This window comes from Diorhabda sublineata, chromosome 8, assembly GCF_026230105.1.
Source record: "Diorhabda sublineata isolate icDioSubl1.1 chromosome 8, icDioSubl1.1, whole genome shotgun sequence".
NCBI lineage: Eukaryota > Metazoa > Arthropoda > Insecta > Coleoptera > Chrysomelidae > Diorhabda > Diorhabda sublineata.
This window is the reverse complement of record NC_079481.1, coordinates 3,202,899-3,228,489: the sequence shown is the minus strand read 5'-3', so window position 1 is coordinate 3,228,489 and position 25,591 is coordinate 3,202,899. Positions and strand designations below refer to the sequence as shown.

The window sequence follows — 25,591 nt, the reverse complement described above, 5'->3', positions numbered from 1 at the left end:
CCTATTTCATTCACAGTGACAGAAACTGGAATGTTATCTAGTAATAATGTATAGTGGGTAGCTAGTTGTTTCACAATTCAATGTCTTCATTACTATAAATAAAATCATTATGTTCAATTAGTGGTCCACCTAAGTCCTGGAACCAGCTCAAGGGTGGTCATGACCCCATGGCCCTCTCTGCCTTTGCCTACGTTGGATGTTGATATACCGCGAATGTAATCAATAATTAATAAAATCGATGTAACCCGCGAACACGGAATTGTTACTAAAAAACCAAAATCTAGCGTTGCGCGAACAGTAGTTTTAAAAATTTGTGTGAGATCGTTCCTAAACTGATTCGGAATCGGACCCGTATACAAAACAAATATTTTTGATCTATGGTTTGATTTGATCGTTATTATGACATTCAATTGTCAGTTGTCACCATTGAATTGTCATAGGAAAAGTCAATTTACCTGATTTCAATTTGTCAAAATATGAAAAAGTAGATTATCTTGGTTAGAAATGAAGTAGATGACGTTAGATGTTCAACATTAAATGCCGCATTTACAGATATTATCAATAAAAAGTCGGTAAAACAGAATATTTTTATTTGTACTCATTAATTTTATGGTGATGTTGAATTTTATAACACTGAATATGTTCAACATTAAGGTTACATTATTTTTTTTAATTACAGTAAGTATAAACCCCCTGTTCGTTGAAAAATATGCTAAGAAACCCTATTAAGTATTTTAGGTGTAAAATAATTATAATTATTTACAAATTAGAGGATATTTTATATCAAGCTAATTGAATGTATTTTATAAATACTACAGGTCTACCTTGCCCAATAATATTCTCTTTCTTTACTTTACAGATTGTCTATATTCTTGATCAAACTGATAGTGGTGCTGTACAATTAAATCAACAAAATTTAGATATGACTTTGGGTAAGCCAAAACATATAAATATATTATTCACAGCTTTATCAAAGGTCCAAACGATTATATTTTGTCTTGGAGAAATAAAGTAAAATTTTTTGTAGCAGTTTTTAGTGTCAAAGACTTCATGAGAATCTATTTTTTTTGATATTCTACATTCTGAGTTATGACTGCATATATAAAAATTCAAACGTTACTTGGATGTATTTTGTTACTAAATGTGCTGTAATATTTGATATGAATGCACCTGCAGCACAGCCAACAACTTGTTAATATACCTTCAAATATGTTGTATCTGATATTTTTGTTCTTATATATTGCACAATCATTATTATTGGTATTATTATTATTATGTTTCACATGCCTTGTAGGTATAAGGCAAGATTGACAATACCTATTATAGAAACTCACAAATATCTGTCCAACCCCATGTATGGTTTACTGTTATATATCAGGATTCAAAATCCTTTGATTGAATTTTCCTTACCAAGTTTCTTCGTTCTTTCTTCTTCACTCCTTCTTTTGTTTGTCTTATCACTCAGTAACTATAATTTTATTACTTCCATCTTTGGATGTCAATAACAGTTTTATTGGATTTGTCTGCTTCCAAGATTTTTAATGTTTCTTTGCTTTGAAAATTCTTTGGCTTCAGTATTTTGTGCTATTTAAAATTTCTTTTTGGGGTATTTTATAAATATATTGTTTTTCAACATTTATACACTTTTATTTGTGATTGAACCACTCTTTAAAGCATTCTGCTCTGTCAGGAGATAATAGCTTTCATTGGATGCCAAATTGGGGTTGTAAGGCAATATTACACATTTTGACAAATTTTTATTCAGAAATATCCCTTCATCTTTCTTTTTTATCCTTTGAGAATTACTACTAAACAAATTTTTTTTATTTTTGGGTATTTTAAGTGGAATCATGGTGCTTTCACAACTACCAGTATTTTCAATAAAACATGTCTAGCTATGTGTACTTAAAATTTAATTTGACATTATAAGTTCCAGTCTATATATTTATAGATTAAATATCATTTTATTTGTTCCAGCTTCCAATGAATTAGTATTTATAAATTTTTATGCTGATTGGTGTAGATTTAGCAATCTCCTCATGCCAATTTTTGATGAATCGGCAGATGCAATTGCTAAGGAATTTCCAGAAGCCGGAAAGGTTGTATTAGGCAAAGTTGATTGTGATAAAGAAAGTTCTATCTCATCTCGATTTCACATTACAAAATATCCGACGCTAAAGGTTATTCGCAATGGACAACCCGCTAAAAGAGAGTACAGGGGGCAGAGGTCCGTTGAAGCTTTCACTAAATTTATTAAGGATCAATTGGAAGATCCCGTTAAGGAATTCAAAGAGTTAAGGGAATTGGGAGCTTTAGAATCTGATAAAAGAATAATCATCGGTAAGTTATTTTTCTTTTTTATGTTTTATATGACTGATATTAGAGATGGTATATACTTAATGATGATATGAGGGCTGCTATCTTTTAAGGACTAGATTAAATGAGCTGTTGAAAAATAATAAAATTGAAATTATAAACAGTGACATTTTTGTTGATAAATTTTCACATGTTTATTAGATGATGAGGTAGTGAAAACGATCTTGATTTTCAGTTGACCTTCTTCAATCATTTGTAAAAAAATTTAAAATACATATACAAAATTATTGATGGTAGTGGATTACATAATGATTTGCATGATTTCTTGTCATTGCTGCAAAATGTTCACCATACTTTTCTTCAATTTTATAGTTATCGTCTTCAGAGACTGATGGTTCACTTTTGGTCTCTGAAGACGTTAAGTTGGTTATCGAAACGCGTGCGAGACAATGTAATTGTGAGTATTGGTGTATTGATAGCATAAAAAGTGTGTTGAGTATGAATATCACTAACAGTTCCAGAAATTCCAACTTAGTCTGTTTATTAAGTTACATTAAATTATTGTAATGATGTTTTTAACATTTCGTTTTATATGTAAACATTGTCTTATTTATATGGAACAAATATCACAATATTTGGAAAAAAGATAAAACATTGTCAATACAATGAAAAAATAAAACGGCAACAATGAAACAACATATTTATAAATATACAAATATTTTTAATACAGAATCCAATATAAAAACGAGAATTTTTAGAAATAATATATTTACATAAATATGGGAAAGTCAATAATGAAGAAAAATAATTAAGCAATTGAAACATTTTTAAATTTCACCTAAGAGTATTATTTCAAAATGAAGATTCAGTTAAATTTTGAGTTAAATATTTCAATTCAGAACTTTAGAAAGATTGGAAACGATTTTTCAATAATCCTCTTCTTTTATTTATTACAAATAAGCTTTCCTATTATAGCTGATTCATTGACTGTTGACTAGTGAAATATTAGGTTCTATAGTATAGTTAACTCCATAATTCACAAGTGCCAATTTAAAACTTTGATACGTGTATTAATCTACCAATTTTCATAGACCTCATCTGTTTTATTATTCTGTTTTCAATACACAGCACACTTTTATAGTACAAACATTTCAACTAGGAAGAAAAATAATTGGGGTTTGTTCGAAACTTTGTAGCATTTTCGGAATATTGTCTTATGTAAACAGCATCATAGTTATGCTATTACTTCTTTGATTTCAGTTTAGTGAAGTATTTTGATAACGTATCAGGTCTTTTATGATTTATTCTAATAATATATTTATTAAAATAGTGGTCGTTGAGAAAGTCTACTATTTTTCATATTAATTAAAAAAGACGTAAAATCAAGATCATTTATCAGCGAATTTGTTGAATATATTTAAGGTTATTTCGACCGTCGTGACCAACCAGAATATAGCATTTTCCGACGCGTAGCCACTAACCTAAAAGATGATTGTCAATTTCATGTGGGTTTCGAGGAAGCTTCTAGGGAAATGCACCCAGCAGGTCAACCAATAATTGTATTTAGACCTAATAAATTACGTTCAAATGACCTGGATGAGACGTACCCAGGTGGACTGAATAATTTTGATGAATTACACATTTGGGCGTCGGAAAAATGTGTACCACTGGTTAGAGAAATAACATTTGAAAATGCCGAAGAACTAACTGAAGAAGGTTTACCATTTTTAATTCTTTTCCATCATACAGATGACAAGGATAGTATTAAGAAATTTAACGAAATTGTTCAGAATGAGCTGCTCTCAGAAAAACGTAAGTTATTTTCGAATTTATTTCTCTTCTAAAATAATATAATGCATATTTATATAATTATCTTTCTGATATCTGATTTATCCATATAATTGAACAATTCTTTGAAATAAAATAAAATTGTGTAGCTTAATAACATTCCCCTTCTATTATCTATAAACAACTATGTGATTATTTTGACACACTGCAAAATGATTCAATCTACAACGATATACGTTGTACATTTTAAAAACCATTATTTTGTCTTATGAATAGTTTGAATGATGACAATTACTACTTAGTAAATTGAAATAAGAGCTGAAAATGTCGTTATCATTGAAAATTGGTAACTGGTACTGAGTGACAATTTTTAAATCTTATTCAAGAAGTTATTAAAACTCAGACCCATATGGTTTTGATGACACAATCAATCATATAGAAATATCTTATTTTTGAAATGATTGTCAGTTGCCAGTATCGTATTTATGTTTTATGTACACTGTTAATGAATGGATCTATTGTGTCGCCTTTTCTAGCTGTGGAATTGAAGATACTTAGTGTTTACAGCTGATCTATTATTCCCACCTTTTTTTAGAAAGTTCAGGATGTATGCTGGATCTAGCTGCCAAAAATCTTTATCTTCTATTTCATGTGTTCCCAGATGTCATGCTCTGGAGTTCCGATAGTCTCTCATACTTCAAGAAAAAGTAGATAGAGGTTTTGTAATACTAAAAGGTATCTCGTCGTCGTCTCAATGAAAACCTGAATAGTCTAGGTTTAACCGGGTGCATATTCTGTTATGTAGAGGACGAAACTTTCATGAAATAGAAGATGAAGCTTTTTGTAAGCTATCCCACATCTTGATCATATAATATTGTTTATTGTTTTTTATTTTGTTTTTAGAATCTATCAACTTCCTTACAGCCGATGGTAAAAAATTTGCACACCCCCTACATCACCTTGGTAAAAGTGAAAAGGATCTACCTCTAATTGCTATTGATAGTTTTAGACATATGTACCTGTTTCCTAATTATAAAGACATAGAGATTCCTGGAAAACTAAAGCAATTTCTCAAAGATCTTTACTCGGGAAAACTACACAGGGAGTTTCATTATGGTCCCGACTCTGATACAAATACTGAACAAGACATCACTACTCCTCCTGTTAGTTCTTTCAAAAAATTAGCTCCTTCCAAAAATAGGTATACTTTACTTGATAAGGATGAACTGTAGAAAATGTATCAATATATAAATTAATGTTTTTTTTTGATTTGGCAATACAACAATCAATGTTTCAAGTGGGTACATTTTTTTAATTAACAACTTTATAAGTACAAAGCCTTTTACTTATATAGACCAATACAAAATACTGTTTTTTATGGCCAAAAACATGTGTTTTTTTGAATTCTACAAGTTAAAATAGAATGTTTGTGGACATTTAGAGCTACTAAGATAACAATTTCACTATAATAAAAATAGTTTTGTATGATATATAACACTTAAATTGAGATAAACTATTATTTGCCCCTTGAAAATAATTTAAATATTCATTTCAACAAATTTTATGTTACATAAAATATTTGGATGCTGTTTAAATTATTACAAAACATATATAGGCTCTAGCAAAATGTGGAACTACGAATTTGTGGCTCAATAATGATTTTTACGAAAAATTGTGAAAAATTTGTTGTATATTTTTTATATCATGTAATGGTGCTGTTCTGTTCGTGCCACATTTTTTGAAATATGAAATTTTAAATGCATCAAATTTTAAATGTTTTGAGTAGATATATTTCTGAATTTACTGATACCAGGTTTAGGGGGTCTCTGATTTATGGTTTATATATTTTATACCGCGGCTTTTATTCGATCTTCTAATTCTTGGAGAGTTTGAAGCATGTCCGTATAAACTATAAATATCAAATATTCCAAAGAAAAAATCCATTGGAGATAAATTCGTTGCAAAATGAAATAAAACATCATCGTGCTGAAACCAAATCTATTTTGATAACTGTAAATGATTTTTTGAGACGTTCAGGTTTTGTAGGTATTTTGTATGGCCTTGTTCCATCCACTACAAAATATTCGAACTACATCGGCAATTATATTGATTTACAAATCCGTTCATGCAAAATGCTGCTTTATCGGAAAACACAAAGAGAAAATTTACAAACATCATTTAACGATACACGATAGTATACAAAATATACAAAAAATTCCATTAGATACAATTTTACATATTTAATTCACAAATTCTATGTTCCGTCCATTTTGCCTGACACCGTATAAAAAATACAAATTAATTGAGTATTATTCTAATTGTCATATTTATTTATATCTCTATTGCATATTGCATTTTCACAAAACAAAAAAAATTAATTGTATATTAAGTATGTACATACTTTTCAATTATCTACTAAAAGTGTAATTTTAGACCAGGGTCAATTTATAGCAGTAAATAGTCAATTATTTTTTTTCTTGAAAGTCGATAATTCTTAATAATCTTCATATGAAAGCTGTAATTTAAGAATTCGATTCAACGGTTTGTTGAATTGTTTAATAAGAAAATGTTTGTTTTAATATTTGCTTTTTACAGCATAAATAGTTAAGGAAAGTTGTGCAGTCTAACATTGCTTTTTAGAGACTCAAATATGTTCAACTCGAAATATAAATATGAATATAAAGTAGTATATCGACGGTGGCACCTTAATATGTAGTGAAATAATGACAGGCATGAACTAGATGAAAATGAAATATTTGCTTTTGATGTTATATAAAATCTAGTGACAACTTTTATTCTAGTAATTTTGTTTTAATTATATGCATCATGTCATGGGCCTATAGTTAACAAGAATATTAGTAAAATTACTTCATAAATAAACCTTTGTTTGAAAAAGGGGCTTGTTACATTATTCAATTTCAATATGTAGTGTAGAGGTAAGGAGAACCGTCTTGGAAGGGGGAAAGCTAAAAAAGTGCTCATCTGTAAACAGCAAATTATTGTTTGAAGATTCACCAAAATGACGTTAGTGTAGCAAATGGAAATGATATGAATTTAGCAGTTATAAGCAGAGTGAAGTGTGCTAGGTTAAAAAATTTTATATTTTACTGATCTTGTGTAGTTGAGAAATATGCAGTATGTAAAATCTCAACTACTTAAGTGGCCAAAAATAATTTGGTAATTATAACCTGTAAACTGATTGAAAAAAACATGGATAGTGATTTGAAGTTAACACGCTTTTTTTATAAATCTTGCATTTCTATCAAACATTCATGTCTAAGTCCGAATATTATAATAACTGAATAAAAAAGTGTTGGTGTAGATGTTATTGTTTATTATCATCCATATATTAAATATTTCATGTACAGTTTTCGAATGGATTTATATATTAATAGTTTTGTTAAAATAGTTATGGCTTTCAAATAGGAATTTAATTTACTACCCTACTCAAATAATTTCTGGATTGTTTTTTAATAAGTATTTTCAATAAATAATGTCAATTTATGATAATTTTCTTCAGAATGTCTTTTTATAGCGAACGGTTTCCTTGGCATGTACAACGATATAAAAATCTACATATCCCTTAAATAATAAATTTTATCGAGTTGACAAAGAGTTCCTTTTTGTTGAAAAATTGATTGAAAAATTTATTTTTGCTATCTTTAGGCTATACAGGTTGTCTCTGTAAAAGTTACGGATTGTTAACCATTGGGTATGAGCCGCCCCTGGATATACATAATCATCCATTAAAATTCATAATGTTCGATTGTATAATTTAATATGTCATTAAATATATTGCATATGGGCTGCCGCCTAAATTTCAGTCCAGGATATGATTAATTAATAATTAAAAAAAAAGAATTTTTTAACATTCCACCGGTATGTTTATTAGAAAAATTCTATACCAATCGAAACTTCGAAGCCCTTAGAATAGGCAAACGTAACATAACTTTCGAGCACCTGGGTATAAACTCTATAGTTTAGTAATCAAGGAATGAATATCAAGATTCCTCCTCTGATATTAACTTCCGCGGGAGAAGGTTTAATGGTGGGAAAATTTAAGATAAAACAGGTAATTCCAGTCTAAAGACGATAACTTGGTTATCGAAACGCTCGTCAGACAGTGTAATTGTGAGTGTTGGTGTAAACAGTGTATTCAGCTCCATTTATGTTTAAATTTATCCTAATGAGAATGTACCATGTTCATATTTACAGGAATTCTATATCCGAAGATAGAAAAATTCTTAATCATATCAGTTATCAGTTTGTTTGATTGCAACATGAACTACTGCCCTAAAACTGGTCCAGGTTAAGTATCACAATTAAAAATGTTTTTAATGGTAGATAGATAAGGCTTGTAATTTGAATTTATTTCTTCAAGTAGATGCATAATGGAAAAATAACGCTGAGTGTGATGATAATGGGCTCGGCAATGCAAACTTCATTGCTCTTTTTTGACGGTACCGACCTATAATGTATAACGTGATATAAAATATAATGTAATTATAAAATAGTTACTAGTTTAATGTGTTTCTTATATTTATTTAAACTATTTCTAACGATGACCATCAAGTTTGACGTAACGTATCACAAAAGTTAACTGGTCTATGTGACTCAAATCGGGTGTTGAATCCACAGTTATGGCAAAGTATCGAGCTTCTTTAGCTTCATCACTTAGAGTTTGTTTCAGGTCTTTAGCCATGAGGGTTAAAATCTCATCGTAGAAGTAGTTAGTTTTCCCCGAGCTACAGGCTTCATATTTCAATAAATGTTCTTTCAGAAACTCATTATATTCAGAGAGATACTCTGTACAAGATAAAAAATTTCCTTTGTTTTTACTTGTACCAGACATCAGAGTCTAGCCCGGCCAGAGAGGACTGGCCGAAGTGCTTTTTCATTTTCAGTAGGGATAGAAGATTTATTGTGAAAAGTTTCATGACTTTTGAAATGACCACCTAAAATTGGTCACTGGCTCTTCCTCTATCACGTGTTGTCCGCAATTTGGTTTGGACACCTTTTCACACATTTGTTGGGAAAATACGGTATTTTGTCCGGTAATTTATCTTATCTGTATTTTCATTTATTATATATTAACGCAGATATTTAACTAGAACAGTTTGCTACCTTTGGTCTCAGATTATTTCCATTATTAATACCCAGATAATTAACAGAAACCAGGGATTATAAAACTTTCTATCCTAAATATTTCGAAAACTTAACTTTTAGCAATCTTAACTTTTCTTTTTGATTTGTTTGCGTTGTTATAACAAATCTGATTTTCAAGAATATTGTCGCATATTCTACAAAACTTAGAATATTGACATAATCAGGTAAAGGACGAGTAAAAAAAACAAACTTAATTAACTTGAGAATTTTGTTACAATTTAGAATTTCATGTTCAGATTGTCCTCGTTTATTTTTCGTGTCCAAACACAGTTATAAAACCCACGTCACAAATAACTGCTATACACTTATTTGTCCAAATTGGTTATCATTTCGTACCGCTATGAAAATACTTTTACTCTAACCTATATTATTTCGAATTTTAAACAACGCGTTTCGTGCCTCACTTAAATCCAATGTTTCAAGACTTTCCACTTTTCTATCACCTCTGTCCACCTTCCGTGATGATGAACAATTCTCCTCCATAACTATTTTAGATTCTATATTTACCAGACAGGAGTCCGATTGACCATTTGCACTTACACTGAATTCAGCAATGTCTAGAAAGTTTCTGAATCTATCTGTATAATCAGGTATACTTCTACTTTTTCTCACTTCCATACAATTAAAAACTTTTTTAGGATCTAAACCCAAAATTTCCAAAGCTCTCGTAGGATTTTCTTTTATATATTGGTGCATGTTGGCTAGGTTGGAATCGGTTTGAGTTTCCGAGTCAGTGTAAGTTCTTATGGCATGGAAGGGAGGTGATGGAGGATCACCCCAACAAAATATTTCTGGCGGATGAGAGTTGCTCCTAGCTAATGGTCCACTATTTGACATACTGGATGGACTATGATGGAGGTGTGCAATGTTTGGGTTAGATTGAGCAGAATAATTGATGACTGAAGCACTGCAAGAAGATGGAGTCGTCATTTCTTGAAGAGCGTGAATAGCGTTTCGCACCTGAAATTATAAAATATTAACAATCAACAGTTGAGATACGAAGAAGATGTGAGATATGACCAAACCATAGAATGAAAATCGCATCACGCTCATAGAGGGAGCTAGTTATACGGTTCGTACCAAGGACTCTGCCACAAAGAATAGGAAGGTTTACTATCACAAATTACAGCAAACCTCTAAACATCCTATGGAAGCTTTTATCTTAAGTGATACTGACAAAGACAATTATCATATTTTCCACTCGAAAAATCCATCCATCATGAAAAAAGTATATGATCTTCTCATAATGTATATTTTTTTCACATCTTGGGTACAGTTGCATTTCGTATGTTTACAATTTTATAAATAAAAAAGACACCCCACTTGTCGAAGTTGCTTGTCCGTCTTTTGGTACTCCAGACTAGCTGTTCCCTTGACAAAATTGTAAATAAGAGCTTCAAGTTAGATTGCATCCATCACGTTTCTTGCTTCCAGTCCACTTAAAATTTTTTCAATCATTCAAGTTGATACATTTGCCACCTGTAGGCTATTAATCTTTTGCTATCTCTATTGACCTCTGGAATTTGGTGTCATAGTTCACGAGGGTTGCTACTATAGTATTGAGATATGGTAGCACTGATGTGAATATGTCAAATCTGATATTGCCATCATAGAGTTTGACATTTCAAATGGTGAAACGTACTCAGTGCTATTTAGATTGTTTACAAATATTTGAAACTTTCATCTTGGTCAAGGAAGTGATCTCAATCGCCAATATTTTCGTGCGATGATTTTCTATGTCTTTCAACGGGGATTGAGCCAATAGGAGTGTGTCGATCAACTCACTTCGAATTTTGGCGATGAAGCACCATCTCAAGCCACCGTGTTTCGCTGGTTTCCCGAATTCAATTGTGGTCGCTCTTCGTTACAAGATAGATTTTATGAAGGACGTCCAAAATCGCCTGTTGCGCCATCGAGCTGTGCGAAAACTTATATTGAGGCAAACATGCCAAAGAAATGGTGAAAAAGTCTAATCGTGGTGCTTCAAAATATGTCTATAAGGTATAAGAATCACGGATCTATGCATACGAGTATGAATCCGAAACTAAACAACAAGCACTTCGAATCAAATGATCCTCTGTTTTTTCGGAATAACTAGACATGTAGCCACCGTTTCATTAGAGCAACGTAGAACGGTCAATTTTGAATGGTACACCAGCATTTGTTTACAAGAAGTGTTCGAAAAAATCTGTAACAAAGGCTTGCAGAGTTTGTAGCTATGAAACCAGAAGGAGTAGATGATCAAAATATAAATTGTAAAGAATTTGTAACATACTTTATAAATGAAAGGATTTGATAAAGTTACTTGTAGTACACCGACTGAAAACCCTCCCATATCTCTGGCCTCTATGTCCCACCTATTACTTTCAGGGGGAGGATTTAACTATACAGCTTTTCTGCCAATTGCTTACTTCCTCTCGTTGATGCTCCTTTTTTTCTCTTCAAGTTTCTTCAATACCTCATCAGTGAAGGTGCTCGTTGCTGTATAGGTAGGCTTTGTGGCGAGCATATTTTCCAATATATTTCCAAGTGTTATTCCTTCTTCAAGCGCAACTTCTTAAATGCGAAGAGCACTATCGTTTGTTCCTAAAGAGGTTGGTGATTCCGGAGAATCTTATTGTCTGATGTCTGATGTTTGTTTATCCGCTGATCTCTCGTTAACTATGTTGTGTCGGTGCGGTTGATTTCTGTCGGTGAAAAGTAATTTTCTTCGAAAAATACATTTTTTCCGCATCATTTAATTGGCATTAGTCGAGTATTTAATTATTCAGGCCCAAACGAGGCCACACGAGTCTATAATTCTTCACCAATGATAGTGTTCGGTTAAGAAAATTGGGAAAAAGTCATTTTTCCCGTAACGTCTCCGAAAAATTCATTGCTCCGCAGCATTTAATTGATATATGTCGAGCACTTAATTAATCAGGCCCAAACGAGGCCACACGAGTCCATAATTTTTTCTCCTATGATAGTGTTCTGCTGAGAAAACTAGGAAAGTCATTTTTTCCGTTAAGTTTCAGAAAATTCATTTAATTAGCATAAGTTGAGGCCACATGAGTCTAGAATTCTTCACCAATGATAGTGTTTTTTTTAATGTTTTTCCTTTCATTGAACAATTTAATTAGCATTCCATGATGGAAGCATTCTTCTTCAATTATCTATTGATTTTACACATTTAAGTTGCATTGCTTTGTCAACATTTTTCTAAAGATAGCAGAACAGCCAATTTCTCATAAACTTGCGCAGCGGAATATTTTGAATATTGATTAACATTCAATTAGCATTTAATTCTTGACATGGCATTCCTAAAGTGGTATTTATTTTCTTCCAATAGCGGCTCTAATATTCTAATCTAACCTTTCCTTCTACGGAGTACACACTAAAGGATTTTGTCGCCTATATCCAGAATGCAGAATTTACGATAGGATGATGTTTCGTCTAGTGGTCAGATGCCTTTTCCACTTTTTTGCAATATTCTCCGAGTCGTCTAGTTTTCGAAATCGTTTCTCTCTTTTATATCTATTCAAACTACTTTGTGGAATTGTGTGACAGTCAGTGTGAATAGAATAGAATATTTATATAAAAATAAAACTAACCTCTAAACTAAGTGCTGCAACATCCTGATGTAAGGTAGAAATTTGATCGTCTAATCGGTCTACTCCATTTCTAGAATTCTCAACATCACTTTTGAATTCACAATTGAGACCTTCTATCGAATTTGACGTTGAGTGGTGTGGAATGTTGACACTTCGTTGTCTCTCTACTCTTTGTCTGAGCATTGCTAGATGATTCGTAGCTATCCCACCCAATCTAGAGCGTCTTTCCTTTTCTTGAAATTCTTGTAACCTTAAATAATAGAAAGTTTAGATATTTAGTTTACTGAAAGTTCTAGTTGCATTATAATAAAGATTTAACTTTAGTTGTCAATTTTAGCTAATCTATAGGATGATTGAAATTGAATTTACGTCTAAACTCCTCGATTATTCCGCTTTATCAGTAATTACCGAACACAATGTTAAGAAACAAAGTTTTTTAGAAATTAAGGGAAATCAAGAAGATTTCATGTACAGGGTGCTACAAAAAGGATATATACCAGGGTTGATCACCCCCTAGCCCTTACCAGCTTACATTCAAAATTTATCATTCTTCTTTACAAAATTTGTCCCATTTATGCTTCAGCTTTTCAAATACGTTTCGAAAATAAGATTCTAATAGCTAATTTATCCCATACGTAAATTTTTTGGAGGTAATCTTTCAGTCAGTAATCGCTGAGAGCGTAATCAATGAATTCGGAGCCCGTCTTAAATATTGCGGCTGTTTTAATAGCCGACCAACGACTGGGTGTGTTATGTTGAAGCTTGAAAACACTTTGGCGCAAATTCCACCGACGTTGTTAATGTTGTTATGTAATTTTCGAATAAAACTTTCATCATCAAACCTGTAATTCAGCATCCTTTCCTACTGAAGGTTGTGACTTGAAAATTTTAGGCGATGGTGAACCTCAATGTTTCCACTCTTCCATTCTTTTTGTTCAATAATCACACGTAGCGGCTTTGGGTGCTTCACGTGCACAATACTGCCTAACACATTCAAATTCACGACACGGTTTGATGCTTCGCCAAAATGAATAAATTTTCTCGTGAATTTGTATTTAGGGCAAGAAACAAACTATGATACTATGTTCCTTTTTTGCTTCAGTTATAATTTATCTTAAAAGGTTGTTGATGTTGTTATTTCTCATTGTAAAATAAAATAAAATAAAAATAAGACATTTAGCTCACAGGCATCAAATTATGCAGTGGCTTAATGAAGGAGTACCGGAACGTACCGTAGCTTCTCAGCGTTTGAATTTTTACGCAAGTGTAATAAGTCGCTATGTAGTAGCCTAATATGTTCATGGAGAAAGGCGACAACGCACCATATCTTGAGCTGAGGACCGTTACCTGCGTATTATTGCAATGAGGAATGGAATCTACTGTTTCTTGAATGAATAGGTCATTGCGTAATCCTACTGGCACAATCATTTCAAACTAAACTGTCAGAGAAAGGTAACTAGTGAGCATAGATTATTGTGACGAAACACCATGAATAAATGGAGCAATTGTTAGATGAGTTCATGTTCCATCTAATTGTTCAACTGCTATGTACGTATCTTAGTGTGTAGGTATAATTCACAGTTCCGATAACTGCTAAAATCACAATGATCACTCAGTTATATAAATACTGAACACATTGGTTAGAATACTACTACACCAAAACTCACAAGTTCACTGTCTAATGCGCATTCTGATGAATAAGTTATCGTCTTCAAGGACTGAAACTGACATACAAAGCTGGATACGTTTATGTTCAATTTCTTCAAACCAGAGTATGTTTAATACACTGTTTTAGTTTCTAGAATCATTATAGTGATAGTATATTATTTTCTATTACTTATTCTATTAACTAAACTAACTAAATTAACTAACTAACATTAACTAAAATAAAGTAGATTCTCGAAACGGGACCCAGCAGCATCTACAAATTTTTGTTGTCGAATTTTTAATTGCAGTATTGAATTACGGATACTCTGGGGATAATTTCTAATATATAATTAACAAATTATAATTCTATCAATTAATGGTTATCGGTTATTTATATTCTCTATGTAAACTGGTTGCTCCAATCGTCCAATGAAAGGGATCTTCAACGCCATGAAATAGGACCTCTACGTCATCTACGAGGATGGTCCCGGAAGTACCTGGCCTCACCTAGAAATCGCGGTATTTGCTTGAAAATACCACTGTATTATAAAGTGCACAATCCATACGGCATATGTTTCAAGTTTGAAGATGCCACGTTATTTGGTATTTATTTGGAAGCCATCAATAGTGAACGTTTTCAGTGAATTTTTAAGCATGGAAAAAATTGGTCATCCTTAGGTGATACAATACTTTTATTTGAAATGCCTGAGCCCAATCAATATAAAAGCTGAACTAGGTTCTACTCTGGGTGAGACTGCATCTTCGTTATCAACACTAAAATCTTGAATTGCAGAGTCGATCAAATGAGGTGACGAAATTTTGAAGAAAATCCACAAAGCGTCAACTGAAGTTGCACGAGCTACCAGACATAGTGCGCAAGATGGGTGCTGCGTTTGTTCACGATGGAACAGCGTCGTGAAGATGTTTCCATTGAGTGTTCCACAGAAATAAAGCCGAATTTTTGCGCCGTTTCGTGACCATTCCCGAAACAAAAGAACCATCAAAACAACCGGTTCATAAGAAGGCAAATATCTTCACGCAAGGTCATAGCGTCGGTTTTTTGGGGTGCTCGTGTGATTGATTTCATCTTGAAAAATGGAGAATTATCAACGGCGCGTATTATGTGAACTTATTGCAACGTTTGAGCGCAGAAATCATGCAAAAACATCCTCATTTGGTTAAAAAGAAAGTGTTGTTTCATCTAGATAAACAATGCACCAGCTCACACATCCGTTATTGCAATAGCCAAAATTAATGTTTGATTTACTAATACATGCACCCTATTCGCCAGATCTAGCCCCTTCAGATTATTTTCTGTTCCAAGACTTAAATCATTTAGGTCTTTTTTATCATTTATAGCTTTTTCGTTCTCATGAACGTGAACCATCTCTAAAAATTTTCTTTATCGTATGTTTTATTCTGTTTTTTGAATCTTCATAATTGAATTTATGTTTTTTTGATATCTCGTGGTTCGTTAACGCAATTTTATTTTTTTTAGCCTTTTAGTCTTTTTTCTAAATACTAATTTTGAAACAGAAGAGACGTAAGATCTTTGACTAGAGGTAAAGATGATTATTGTGTGGTTGTGGTAATAAATCAAAGTGTATTGTATAAATAAAAGCTTTACTGCGGTGCCCTGGAAAATAAATTAATTCTCATCTTCTTATATTAAAAAACATTTCAATTGACCTTACCTGAAAAGAGAAATAACGTTTAAGCTATTATTAATTATTAAAATAAACTTTATTAATCAATTTATAAGTTGGTTTATCTTTGATAGTGCAATAAAAAAATCAAATATAGACTTTAAATTTGAAATTCCTCATTTCAATTGTTACAAAAAATACATTTATGATATTTTGTATTAATATTTGCTCTCACTTTGAAAGTTGTAATATGAATCATATGAATTCAATATTTTATATGGATTTAGGAGACCACAATAATCGATTTACCCATAGAACTTTAGTTTACCTACCGTAAATTAAATTTAGCATGCCTGGGACTAGTGGATATGATATGTAAAGGTGATCTATTGGGTGACAGAGGGGAAGTTTCTCCATCGTCATGGGCATTTTCATCATCTTCACTAATGCTTGGAAGAGTGAGAGACGGAAAACCATTTCCTTCAGACTCTACCTAGAAACAGAGATGTAAATGTAACTTTGAAAGACTAGTTAAAAAACAAAATCACAAAAAATTACCTTTTTTTCTATATAAAAAACAATCTTTTAAATTAGCTAGATTCAGAAATTTGAACTCTTTTATACTTAACCATTTTCAAGGTTGTAAAAAACACCAAAGTAACCGGTTCAAATGATAGGGACCATAGGTAAGTTTTGTAGGGTATCTATGAGTAAACAGAATAATTATAATTTTTCATCCAACGTTACTAAAAAAAAACAGACTTATAGATACGCTACATAAAATGGTTACCACAACAAATTGCTAAAGAGGTTGAACTATAACACTGCAATAGACAAATTCCATCAAATAGATTTCGATAATATAAAAATTCTAGGCAGTGAAAGACACTATTTAAAAGAAAATTCTAACAAATGTATCTTATCAATGAATAAAAAGATCACTCAGTAATATTTATGAATATTTATTACCTGATATTGAACCTGTTAATTCCGGAAAAATCCCGAGTTTTTATTCATATATTTATGGAGTTTACTCCTTAAGAATCGATTTTCATATATAAGGGGCCCGGTATGAGAAAAATGTGAGCAGTAAAATCTATTGATGAATGACCTCTTTACGTTTTTGATGTGCACCCTATGACGCGCAACTTTCTAATTTGTCAGTGTCGACATACTTATATTGCTGTCATTGTGAAGTTTTAATTTTTATCATTGTGTTCCGCTAAAGTGAACTGAAAGTATTTTCAAATAACTATGGCAGAAAGAGGTGTAGATGATATTGCCGGAACATCTAACAAACACGTGGTTGCAAGGTACGTTATAATTCATGTATTATATGTATGAGCATGTGCAATTTGTATTTATTAAATATTTTAATAATTATCGATGTAGTTCATATAAATATATATTTGAAAACAACACATAAAATTAGATAATCAACCCAATATGAATTATCGAGATTATTGACTATTGTAAAAAGTTTAATGTAAAATATTTCGTCGATTAGTTATAATAAATGTATATGAAATGAATAAATATATATTTATATATGTATATTATTTTAAATAATTATTAAATTTACCCTTTTATACAGTATCAATCTTAAAGTTAAATAAACTCTTTTTGCGTCTGGTTAGACTATCGAACTTAAGGAGTAAACTCCAGTCGTGCGTCGGAGCTGACACACACAATTAATTTTTTTTTGCTTTATAAAATGCGGATACAACACACAATTAAATTAATTAGCCAGTATTCAGGGAACCTCAACCACCGCAGTATCGGGAAATAACGATGACAAAATTGCTATTACAGATTTTGCATTTCCATATTAATCGTAAAGTCTGGCTGCTGTGAACTGCTATTTTATCCCAAAACTTAATTATAATTTGTCTGTATGAAAAATGGATCATAAGTACTCTAAGAATGATTAAGAAAAAGGTAAGCCATGATTCTATTATTAAAATAATTGAGAATCACATTCAATTTTTTTAGTTACTTAGCAACATTTCCATACGTATTTTATACTTTTTGCAAGTTCCCTTTATTTGTTGCACACTTTCTTGCATAATATTAGTAACTGACTCCGACAAGAAAATAGTGTGGCAAAGACAATTTTTTTCAATTTTATAGCTATACAAATTTAATTTGTGAACGCAGAAGTAAAAACTACAAAGAGTACAAATAATTTAATTTTTTCAAAACTTAAAAGCCTAATTTTTCTTAGGAGTCAGATTAGTACATATTTTCGAATTCCTAAGTCGAGTAAAGTATGGAAGACATCAAAGAAATTGTAACGGTATTTTTTTTATATAATAATACTTTTCTTGAAAAACACTAATGCGTTTCGTTCCTTTTGCAAAAGAATTTTGAGCAACTGTTAATGTATTCAATGAAAAATCACATTAGTAAAATGGGGGATGTTTTTGAGTGCTATGACAGACATACATTTATAGCAAGACACAAAACGGTTCTGGACTTTAAATTTTGTAGCAGAAAATAACTAATTTTTCACTAAACTCATTTATCCAATGTATTATATCAAGTTTATCATCCTGTAGGCGGTCAAAGACTTTTTCGTGATCGACGAAGCATTCAAAAACATCTTTTCACTGATCACGGCATTTTTTGAAAATAAAAATCATTTCGAGTGCTGCACGTGTTACGAAAGCGTTTCTAACGCCGCATAGAGAATCATTAATAGGCCAAGCAATGGGGATTTTTTCGTGACACAAATCTTAACAGGTAGCGAGTGGTGCCAATCGATAGAGTAAGTTGCCCCCATCAAAACAGTATACTTTTAAACTCGAGAAAATCGCGCGTTTGTTTGTTATTAACAAAAAACTGTAAATTTTCGGACTTTTTTTGGTTTTTTATTTATAAATCCGAAAGATTTGTAAGAATCGTTATGGTTGTAATACGAAAGTTGTAGAGAATTGGATAACGAAGAAAATGAGCTGTCGCGCGACTTCGTAGTTTGATTAGAAGCTGAGAAAACCCGGAAAAACTGGAAAATTCTCTCTTTTTTTAAAAAATTCATATCTCCGTCAATTTTTGACGTGGAGAGCCGAAACTTCGCAGAATGATAGAAGAACATATGCGCTTTATGCATGCAAAACCCTGTAACTGTGCGATTATTAGTTTTGCCGTAACGGTTGTTTAAACAAATTAACGCGAAATTTTCCCGAGTCTCCTAGTGACACACGGATCGTTTAAATTCAATTTTGAAAACGGATTTCGAAAGAATGCGACCTCAGCTACACAATGTATATTCTGATTTTTCGAAAGAAAAACTGTTTCAAATCCGACGTCAAAGATGACCGTTTTTCTTCGCGCGCCGCGAAATAGTCGAAGAGTGGGGGGAGCAGAGGCGGAGGAGAGCAGCGCATATATAGTAATAGCTGCGCGCTGCTCGCGGCACACGTATATTTGTAGTTATCTGAGTTCGCTCATTGATTTTTCGTAATAAAGATGTTGTTATTTTTTTGTTTAATGCATGCAGTTATAATTAACGTGTAAATGCGCAAATTCGATGGGTCATGGAGGTGAATGGGAATAATAAGCACAAACTGTTGTTTTAATGAACTTTACTGTATTTTTACTATTGTACATAGTTATTTATCCGAAATCCCTTCAATACTGAGCAGCTGGGCAGGTCAAACGACCGTTGGCGTCGCTTCGCTTTCACTTTTGTTGTATGGGAACCAAGCTATGACGGTTTAGGGGGAAATAAAAGATGCGAGTGGAAGCGAGAGAGAAAGAGAGAGAGAGAGAGAGAGAGAGAGAGAGACAGATAGAGACAAAGAGAGACAGAGAGAGAAGACCCGAAAAAGAGACGCGGAAGATGATCATTGGATGCTCCGAAATGAGAAATAATTCAAATACAATTCATACCGTAAGGAATTATATTTTACGAAAAAATTTATCAAAAATCCGAACGTCATATATTTTATTTAACAATCGTAAAAAAATCAGTGAGATTTATGAAATAATAGCAAAGAAATTCTAAGATTAAAAACGAATGAGGCGGCATGCTACAAGCAGCGCGCAGCTATTACTATATATGCGCTGCTCTCCTCCGCCTCTGCTCCCCCCACTCTTCGACTATTTCGCGGCGCGCGAAGAAAAACGGTCATCTTTGACGTCGGATTTGAAACAGTTTTTCTTTTTTTTTTCGAAAAATCAGAATATACATTGTATAGCTGAGGTCGCATTCTTTCGAAATCCGTTTTCAAAATTGAATTTAAACGATCCGTGTGTCACTAGGAGACTCGGGAAAATTTCGCGTTAATTTGTTTAAACAACCGTTACGGCAAAACTAATAATCGCACAGTTACAGGGTTTTGCATGCATAAAGCGCATATGTTCTTCTATCATTCTGCGAAGTTTCGGCTCTCCACGTCAAAAATTGACGGAGATATGAATTTTTAAAAAAAAGAGAGAATTTTCCAGTTTTTCCGGGTTTTCTCAGCTTCTAATCAAGCTACGAAGTCGCGCGACAGCTCATTTTCTTCGTTATCCAATTCTCTACAACTTTCGTATTACAACCATAACGATTCCTACAAATCTTTCGGATTTATAAATAAAAAACCAAAAAAAATTCCGAAAATTTACAGTTTTTTGTTAATAACAAACAAACGCGCGATTTTCTCGAGTTTAAAAGTATACTGTTGATGGGGGCAACTTACTCTATCGATTGGCACCACTCGCTACCTGTTAAGATTTGTGTCACGAAACCCTATATACAGGCTGCCCCGTTGCTTGGCCTATAAGATATTCCTCACATCTACGTAGTGAATTTCCTCAACTATTTAATGTGATTATCATAAAAAAAAGTTAAATTATTTTTCCTCTAAATATTTCACGCCAAACGTACAGCTTTTGTGGATATTATGTATGATTTTCTGTCATTGGAATTTTATCCGAAAATTACCGGCAATTGTGTGGATTTAAAACTCCGTAAAGGCAAAATGTTGTTTTTACGGATAAAACTAATTTATCCTTGGATGAATTATTTACATCAAATTAATTTAAAACAAAATTAAATTAGATCAAAAACTGCAATCGCTTAACAGAATCATCTTCAGTTAATGCTTCATAAGAATGAAATTTATTTTTTTAAGTATTACTTTTTGAATTTTTAGGTTCTTTCTGTACACTTAGAATTATATTTTTGTCTTTATATGTGGCTGTTATTTTTCATCCACAATCTGGAATATTTTAACACTGTCAGTTTTAATTAATTTCATTGAATCATTAAACACACGGCTTCTCCTAGCGATTTCTTTGTATCTACAAAACCAAATATCTCTCTATCAAAATTCTGGTATGGTTAATAATGTATTGGTTTCAAATACCTTGTAAAATCAAATGTCATACAACAACTAGAACAAACTTTTTTTAGTTTTAATCTTAACTGAGTTATTCAAATGTAAGTTTTTACAATGAAAACAAATCTCATTCAACACAAAATCGATAGTCCGCCTACATTGCCTAAATCTGAATAAATTACTTAACATTATCGCATAATCATAATATTTGGAACTCACCTCAGCTTCATATCCTTCTCTAACATTGAATGTGAGATCATGTTGGATGTCATTGGCAAATTGTTGCTGATATTCTGGATATAATCTTAATACATCCACCAATCCTTGCATATGTATACATTTGAGATCACAGTATGTTAAGGCGCGTACGTCGCTACTCGACTTTATCACAATATCGGCGGTACGCTCTCTTTGATTATCATTTGATGGCCCATTCGATGAGTTTTGAAGGTGCATATTAATGTCGCTTCCCACTAAATCGCCCTTTCCTGGAAATAAATATGTGGAGAAGCCAAATGGAGAATATCAATTATTTCAATTACTGTACCGGGTGTTTGCTTTATCTCTATAACTTGAAATTTGTTTAACAAAGTTTTGTAAGAGAAATCATTTTCAAATTTACTACCCCATCACTTATTTCAAAATAATAATTCAAAAATACAATTATTATATGATCAATGCACGGTAATAGTACCACAAAATGAAGAGATTCGTAATCTTGGGATCGTTTTGCGTATGTTTGAACTTGAAATTTTTATCGGTCTTGTGAAATAACTGCTAAGGATGAGTTTGCAACATTTTCTTCGTATTTTCTATTTATACGATGCAACACACTTTTTTAACACACATTCCGCGCTCGGTAAGTGATATACTATTACAATAGGTCGAAATTTTTCGTTACAACAGGTCAAAATAACCGAAAGCTTATAACACTTTACCCAATGAACTGTGCAGCTTATTTCATCTTAATAACTACACATTTTGCAGACGAAAATAACTGTTTACACAATTTGTAATACTGCTAATCATAAATTTTTCACTAAACTCATTTATCCAATGTATTATATTAAGTTTATCATGCTGTAGGCGGTCAAAGACTTTTTCGTGATCGATGAAGCATTCAAAAACGTCTTCTCGGAAAAATGGTATAAGAGCAGAGTTCCTGAAATTGGGTTTTGGATATTATAGGAGAGTATCAAGGCAGAGGTACCACATACCTTACCTAAAGCAGCTACAATTTGTTAGTAGATCAATGTTGTATGAAGCTATGAAATACCTTGGAATAAGAATTATGATTGTAATACTGCTAATCGTAAATTTTTCACTAAACTCATTTATCCAATGTATTATATCAAGTTTATTATGCTGTATGCGGTCAAAGACTTTTTCGTGATCGATGAAGCATTCAAAAACGTCTTCTCGGAAAAATGGTATAAGAGCAGAGTTCCTGAAATTGGGTTTTGGATGGAGTATCAAGGCAGAGGTACCACATACCTTACCTAAAGCAGCTACAATTTGTTAGTAGATCAATGTTGTATGAAGCTATGAAATACCTTGGAATAACAATTATGATTACCAAGTTAGTGAGCATGACTTTGGAGAAAGCTACAAGTTACTACTTGTAGCAACTGCTTAATATCAGAAGCTTGAGACAAAGCGACCTACTCTCGTCGTTTCTGTTCAATATAATATTAAAAGACATGAGGGAAAGCTATATTAATACTGCAGGAACTACCAACCGATACCCCATTGCATTGCTAATGCGGACGATGTAATATTCTTAATTAGATCAAAAATAGAAAAGCGCAACGCCTTAGCTAGATTTGAATTAAGAGATATGCAATATGGACATATAAATGAAATAAATATTTGGTAATGGAAGGGAATTCACAAAGATCGACTAGCAGTTATCGATATAAGTGATTAATGGAAACAAGCAGATTTCTATATAAAGGGATGACAGTTATGAACAAAAATGAAGAAATTCAGTAGGTGGAAAATAATTGGACAGAGGATCAAAGCAGCAAGAGACATTGAAGCAGTGATAAATTTCAAAATATTAACAAGATCAGCAAAAACTAGAGTTTATAAATGTTATTCTACCAATGGGAAATAAGGAAATAACGGCCATTCACGATCAATCAACAATTACTCAGATAAGGACACAATAAGCTGGTACGTCTTCTGAATGAATAAGAGGTGCCAATGTATAATTTTGAATAAAGCCAAAGTGCCACTATAGAAAACCGTTTTATTCGATTAAAAAATGTTTTAAATTTCTAAGACTTTTAATCAAACATAGACTTTGCTGTCAAACTATATTTTTCCAAAATTATTTTAAAATTCGAAACCATGTCCTTGTTTTTCCCGCGAAAACTTTTCTATTCCTTAATGTCTAATTTACTTATAATATAATTTGCACACGCCACTGAATTTTCTGTTGTTAGCTGGCTTCCATATGGATTCAAAATGATTTTCATATGGAAAATAACTTGCTCGCACAGATGCCCGATTCAGTATCGTCCATCGAAGAAATACAAATTGCAGGTACGCCCTCTATGGTTACACAAAAAATATTAGTCCCGTTCCTTGAAATGTTTAACGAGTTCATTTAGTATATTTTCTTCTGTTGTCGTTTGAAGTAGACAGAACAGTTCTTTACATACACGGTTATTGTCAAGATACTGCGAATTGTTACTAACATCGACACTTTTATACACGTTAAAAAAGTTACGATATTTTGTTTAATGGCTTTGATCTGTTGTTGTAATATAGTATCTGCTATTTCATTAATTCGCTTCGTGATAGTCGAGCTGAAGTTGGTATATCTTTAATCGGTACCAATATTGATTGTTGATTAGGAAAATCCTCAAAGAAATCATCCGCACTTTTCAGAAACGTTTGCTTCATAAACTGCACATCATTGAAGAGCACTTATTTGATGCAAAACTAAATGATGATTCAGTGCACTCGAAGTTTTGATTTATTTTGATTTATCTCATCTCAAAAAAGGTATCTTCAATACTATTTGGTATGAGCAGTGTACGAGCAGTGTAGCACCTATGCACTCTATGAAAATCTGGAGATGTATTAGCTTCCAAAACATATTCGTATTAACAAAATGGTAAAATATTTTTTTCCTCAATCTTCTTTATTTTGCATACGGATGGTATTGCGATAATTTTTCACCAAGCAAACCAAAATTAGTTTCCTAACTATCCTATAGAGGGGTAGTTAAATTGATTTTTTTCCATTTATAGCTGATCAATAAAAATTATCTCTCGTTTCAGCCCATTGTTTTGCTTCAATTTTTGTCTTTGCCGGGAAGTGATGAGCCCGTATTTCATCCATAGTTATAAAAGAATGCAAAAATCTATTTTTATTACTTTGAAATTTCGCTAAACACTCAAGGAAACTATCTTTGTAGATTATGTATTTTCTAGATATTTTTCAACCAATTAACGCTAACTCTAGGTATCTAGGTAGTTGTGAGACCCTTACCATTTTCATGCAGGTTAATTTAATCAAATCAACATTAAATTACCAATAAATTCAATGAATAAATAGGATTATATTTTGCAAATATTAATAAAACTTGCCTTACCTAGAATTGCAACAACCATGTTATTTTGGACGACTTCCATTGATCCATTACAAATATAATAGATGTAGCTCAATGCATCTCCTCTGTGTATAAGATATTCTCCAGGCGCACAAAAATTAGTTCTTATATGTAATGATAGAAGCTTAAGACATCCTTGAGAGGCAGCTTCAAATATGGGAAGCTGCAAAATTTCTCTATGGAGATGCATTGAAACGTCGCCTCGAAGTTCTTCTGGAAATTCTTTCAAAGTCTAGAAATGAAAAGGTTATTTTGTTTCGAATTAGCCTTTAACATTTATTGTATGGTATTATTATATTAAGTTCGTTTTGGTACCAATCCAAAGCATTTTCCAGTATTTGGTCCAGTTTTCTCTAGTATTCATAAATTTGTGATGGTTTTTTCAATGTCAATTGAGGTATTTATGAGAATTTATAATATTCATTTGAGTATTCTTATGAAGATTTTTTGTATTTTTAGAATCAAATCATTTTTATTTTGTTTGCG

General features: G+C 32.1%; 2 protein-coding genes across 5 annotated transcripts in view; one reads left to right on the top strand and one right to left on the bottom strand.

Annotated features, from left to right (window-relative positions):
• Positions 1-453: 453 nt before the first annotated feature.
• Positions 454-7,719, top strand: LOC130447936 (endoplasmic reticulum resident protein 44). The gene is made up of 5 exons (XM_056784994.1): positions 454-678; positions 860-932; positions 1,978-2,340; positions 3,739-4,128; positions 5,008-7,719. The coding sequence occupies exons 1-5, from the start codon at positions 610-612 to the stop codon at positions 5,334-5,336; spliced, it is 1,224 nt and encodes a 407-aa protein (XP_056640972.1). The 5' UTR covers positions 454-609; the 3' UTR covers positions 5,337-7,719.
• Positions 7,720-9,464: 1,745 nt separating this feature from the next.
• The window catches only part of LOC130447935 (potassium voltage-gated channel subfamily H member 8-like), a 103,761-nt gene continuing 87,634 nt past the window's right edge, over positions 9,465-25,591 (bottom strand). For all 4 annotated transcript variants that reach the window (XM_056784991.1, XM_056784993.1, XM_056784992.1 and 1 more), the window contains exons 11-15: positions 25,088-25,337; positions 21,703-21,971; positions 16,489-16,649; positions 12,864-13,113; positions 9,465-10,230 (exon numbers count right to left, since the gene is read on the bottom strand). In XM_056784991.1, coding sequence (XP_056640969.1) covers positions 9,628-10,230; positions 12,864-13,113; positions 16,489-16,649; positions 21,703-21,971; positions 25,088-25,337 — 1,533 coding nt within the window. In that variant the 3' untranslated portion in view covers positions 9,465-9,627. The remainder of the gene's footprint in view (positions 10,231-12,863; positions 13,114-16,488; positions 16,650-21,702; positions 21,972-25,087; positions 25,338-25,591) is intronic.

Excerpts from the sequence above, each read along its gene's own strand:
- LOC130447936 (XM_056784994.1), top strand. The coding sequence starts at position 610 with ATGGTGATGTTGAATTTTATAACACTGAATATGTTCAACATTAAGGTT. Across the intron at positions 933-1,977 it reads AAATTTAGATATGACTTTGG|CTTCCAATGAATTAGTATTT; the intron begins GTAAGCCAAAAC and ends TATTTGTTCCAG. Across the intron at positions 2,341-3,738 it reads TGATAAAAGAATAATCATCG|GTTATTTCGACCGTCGTGAC; the intron begins GTAAGTTATTTT and ends AATATATTTAAG.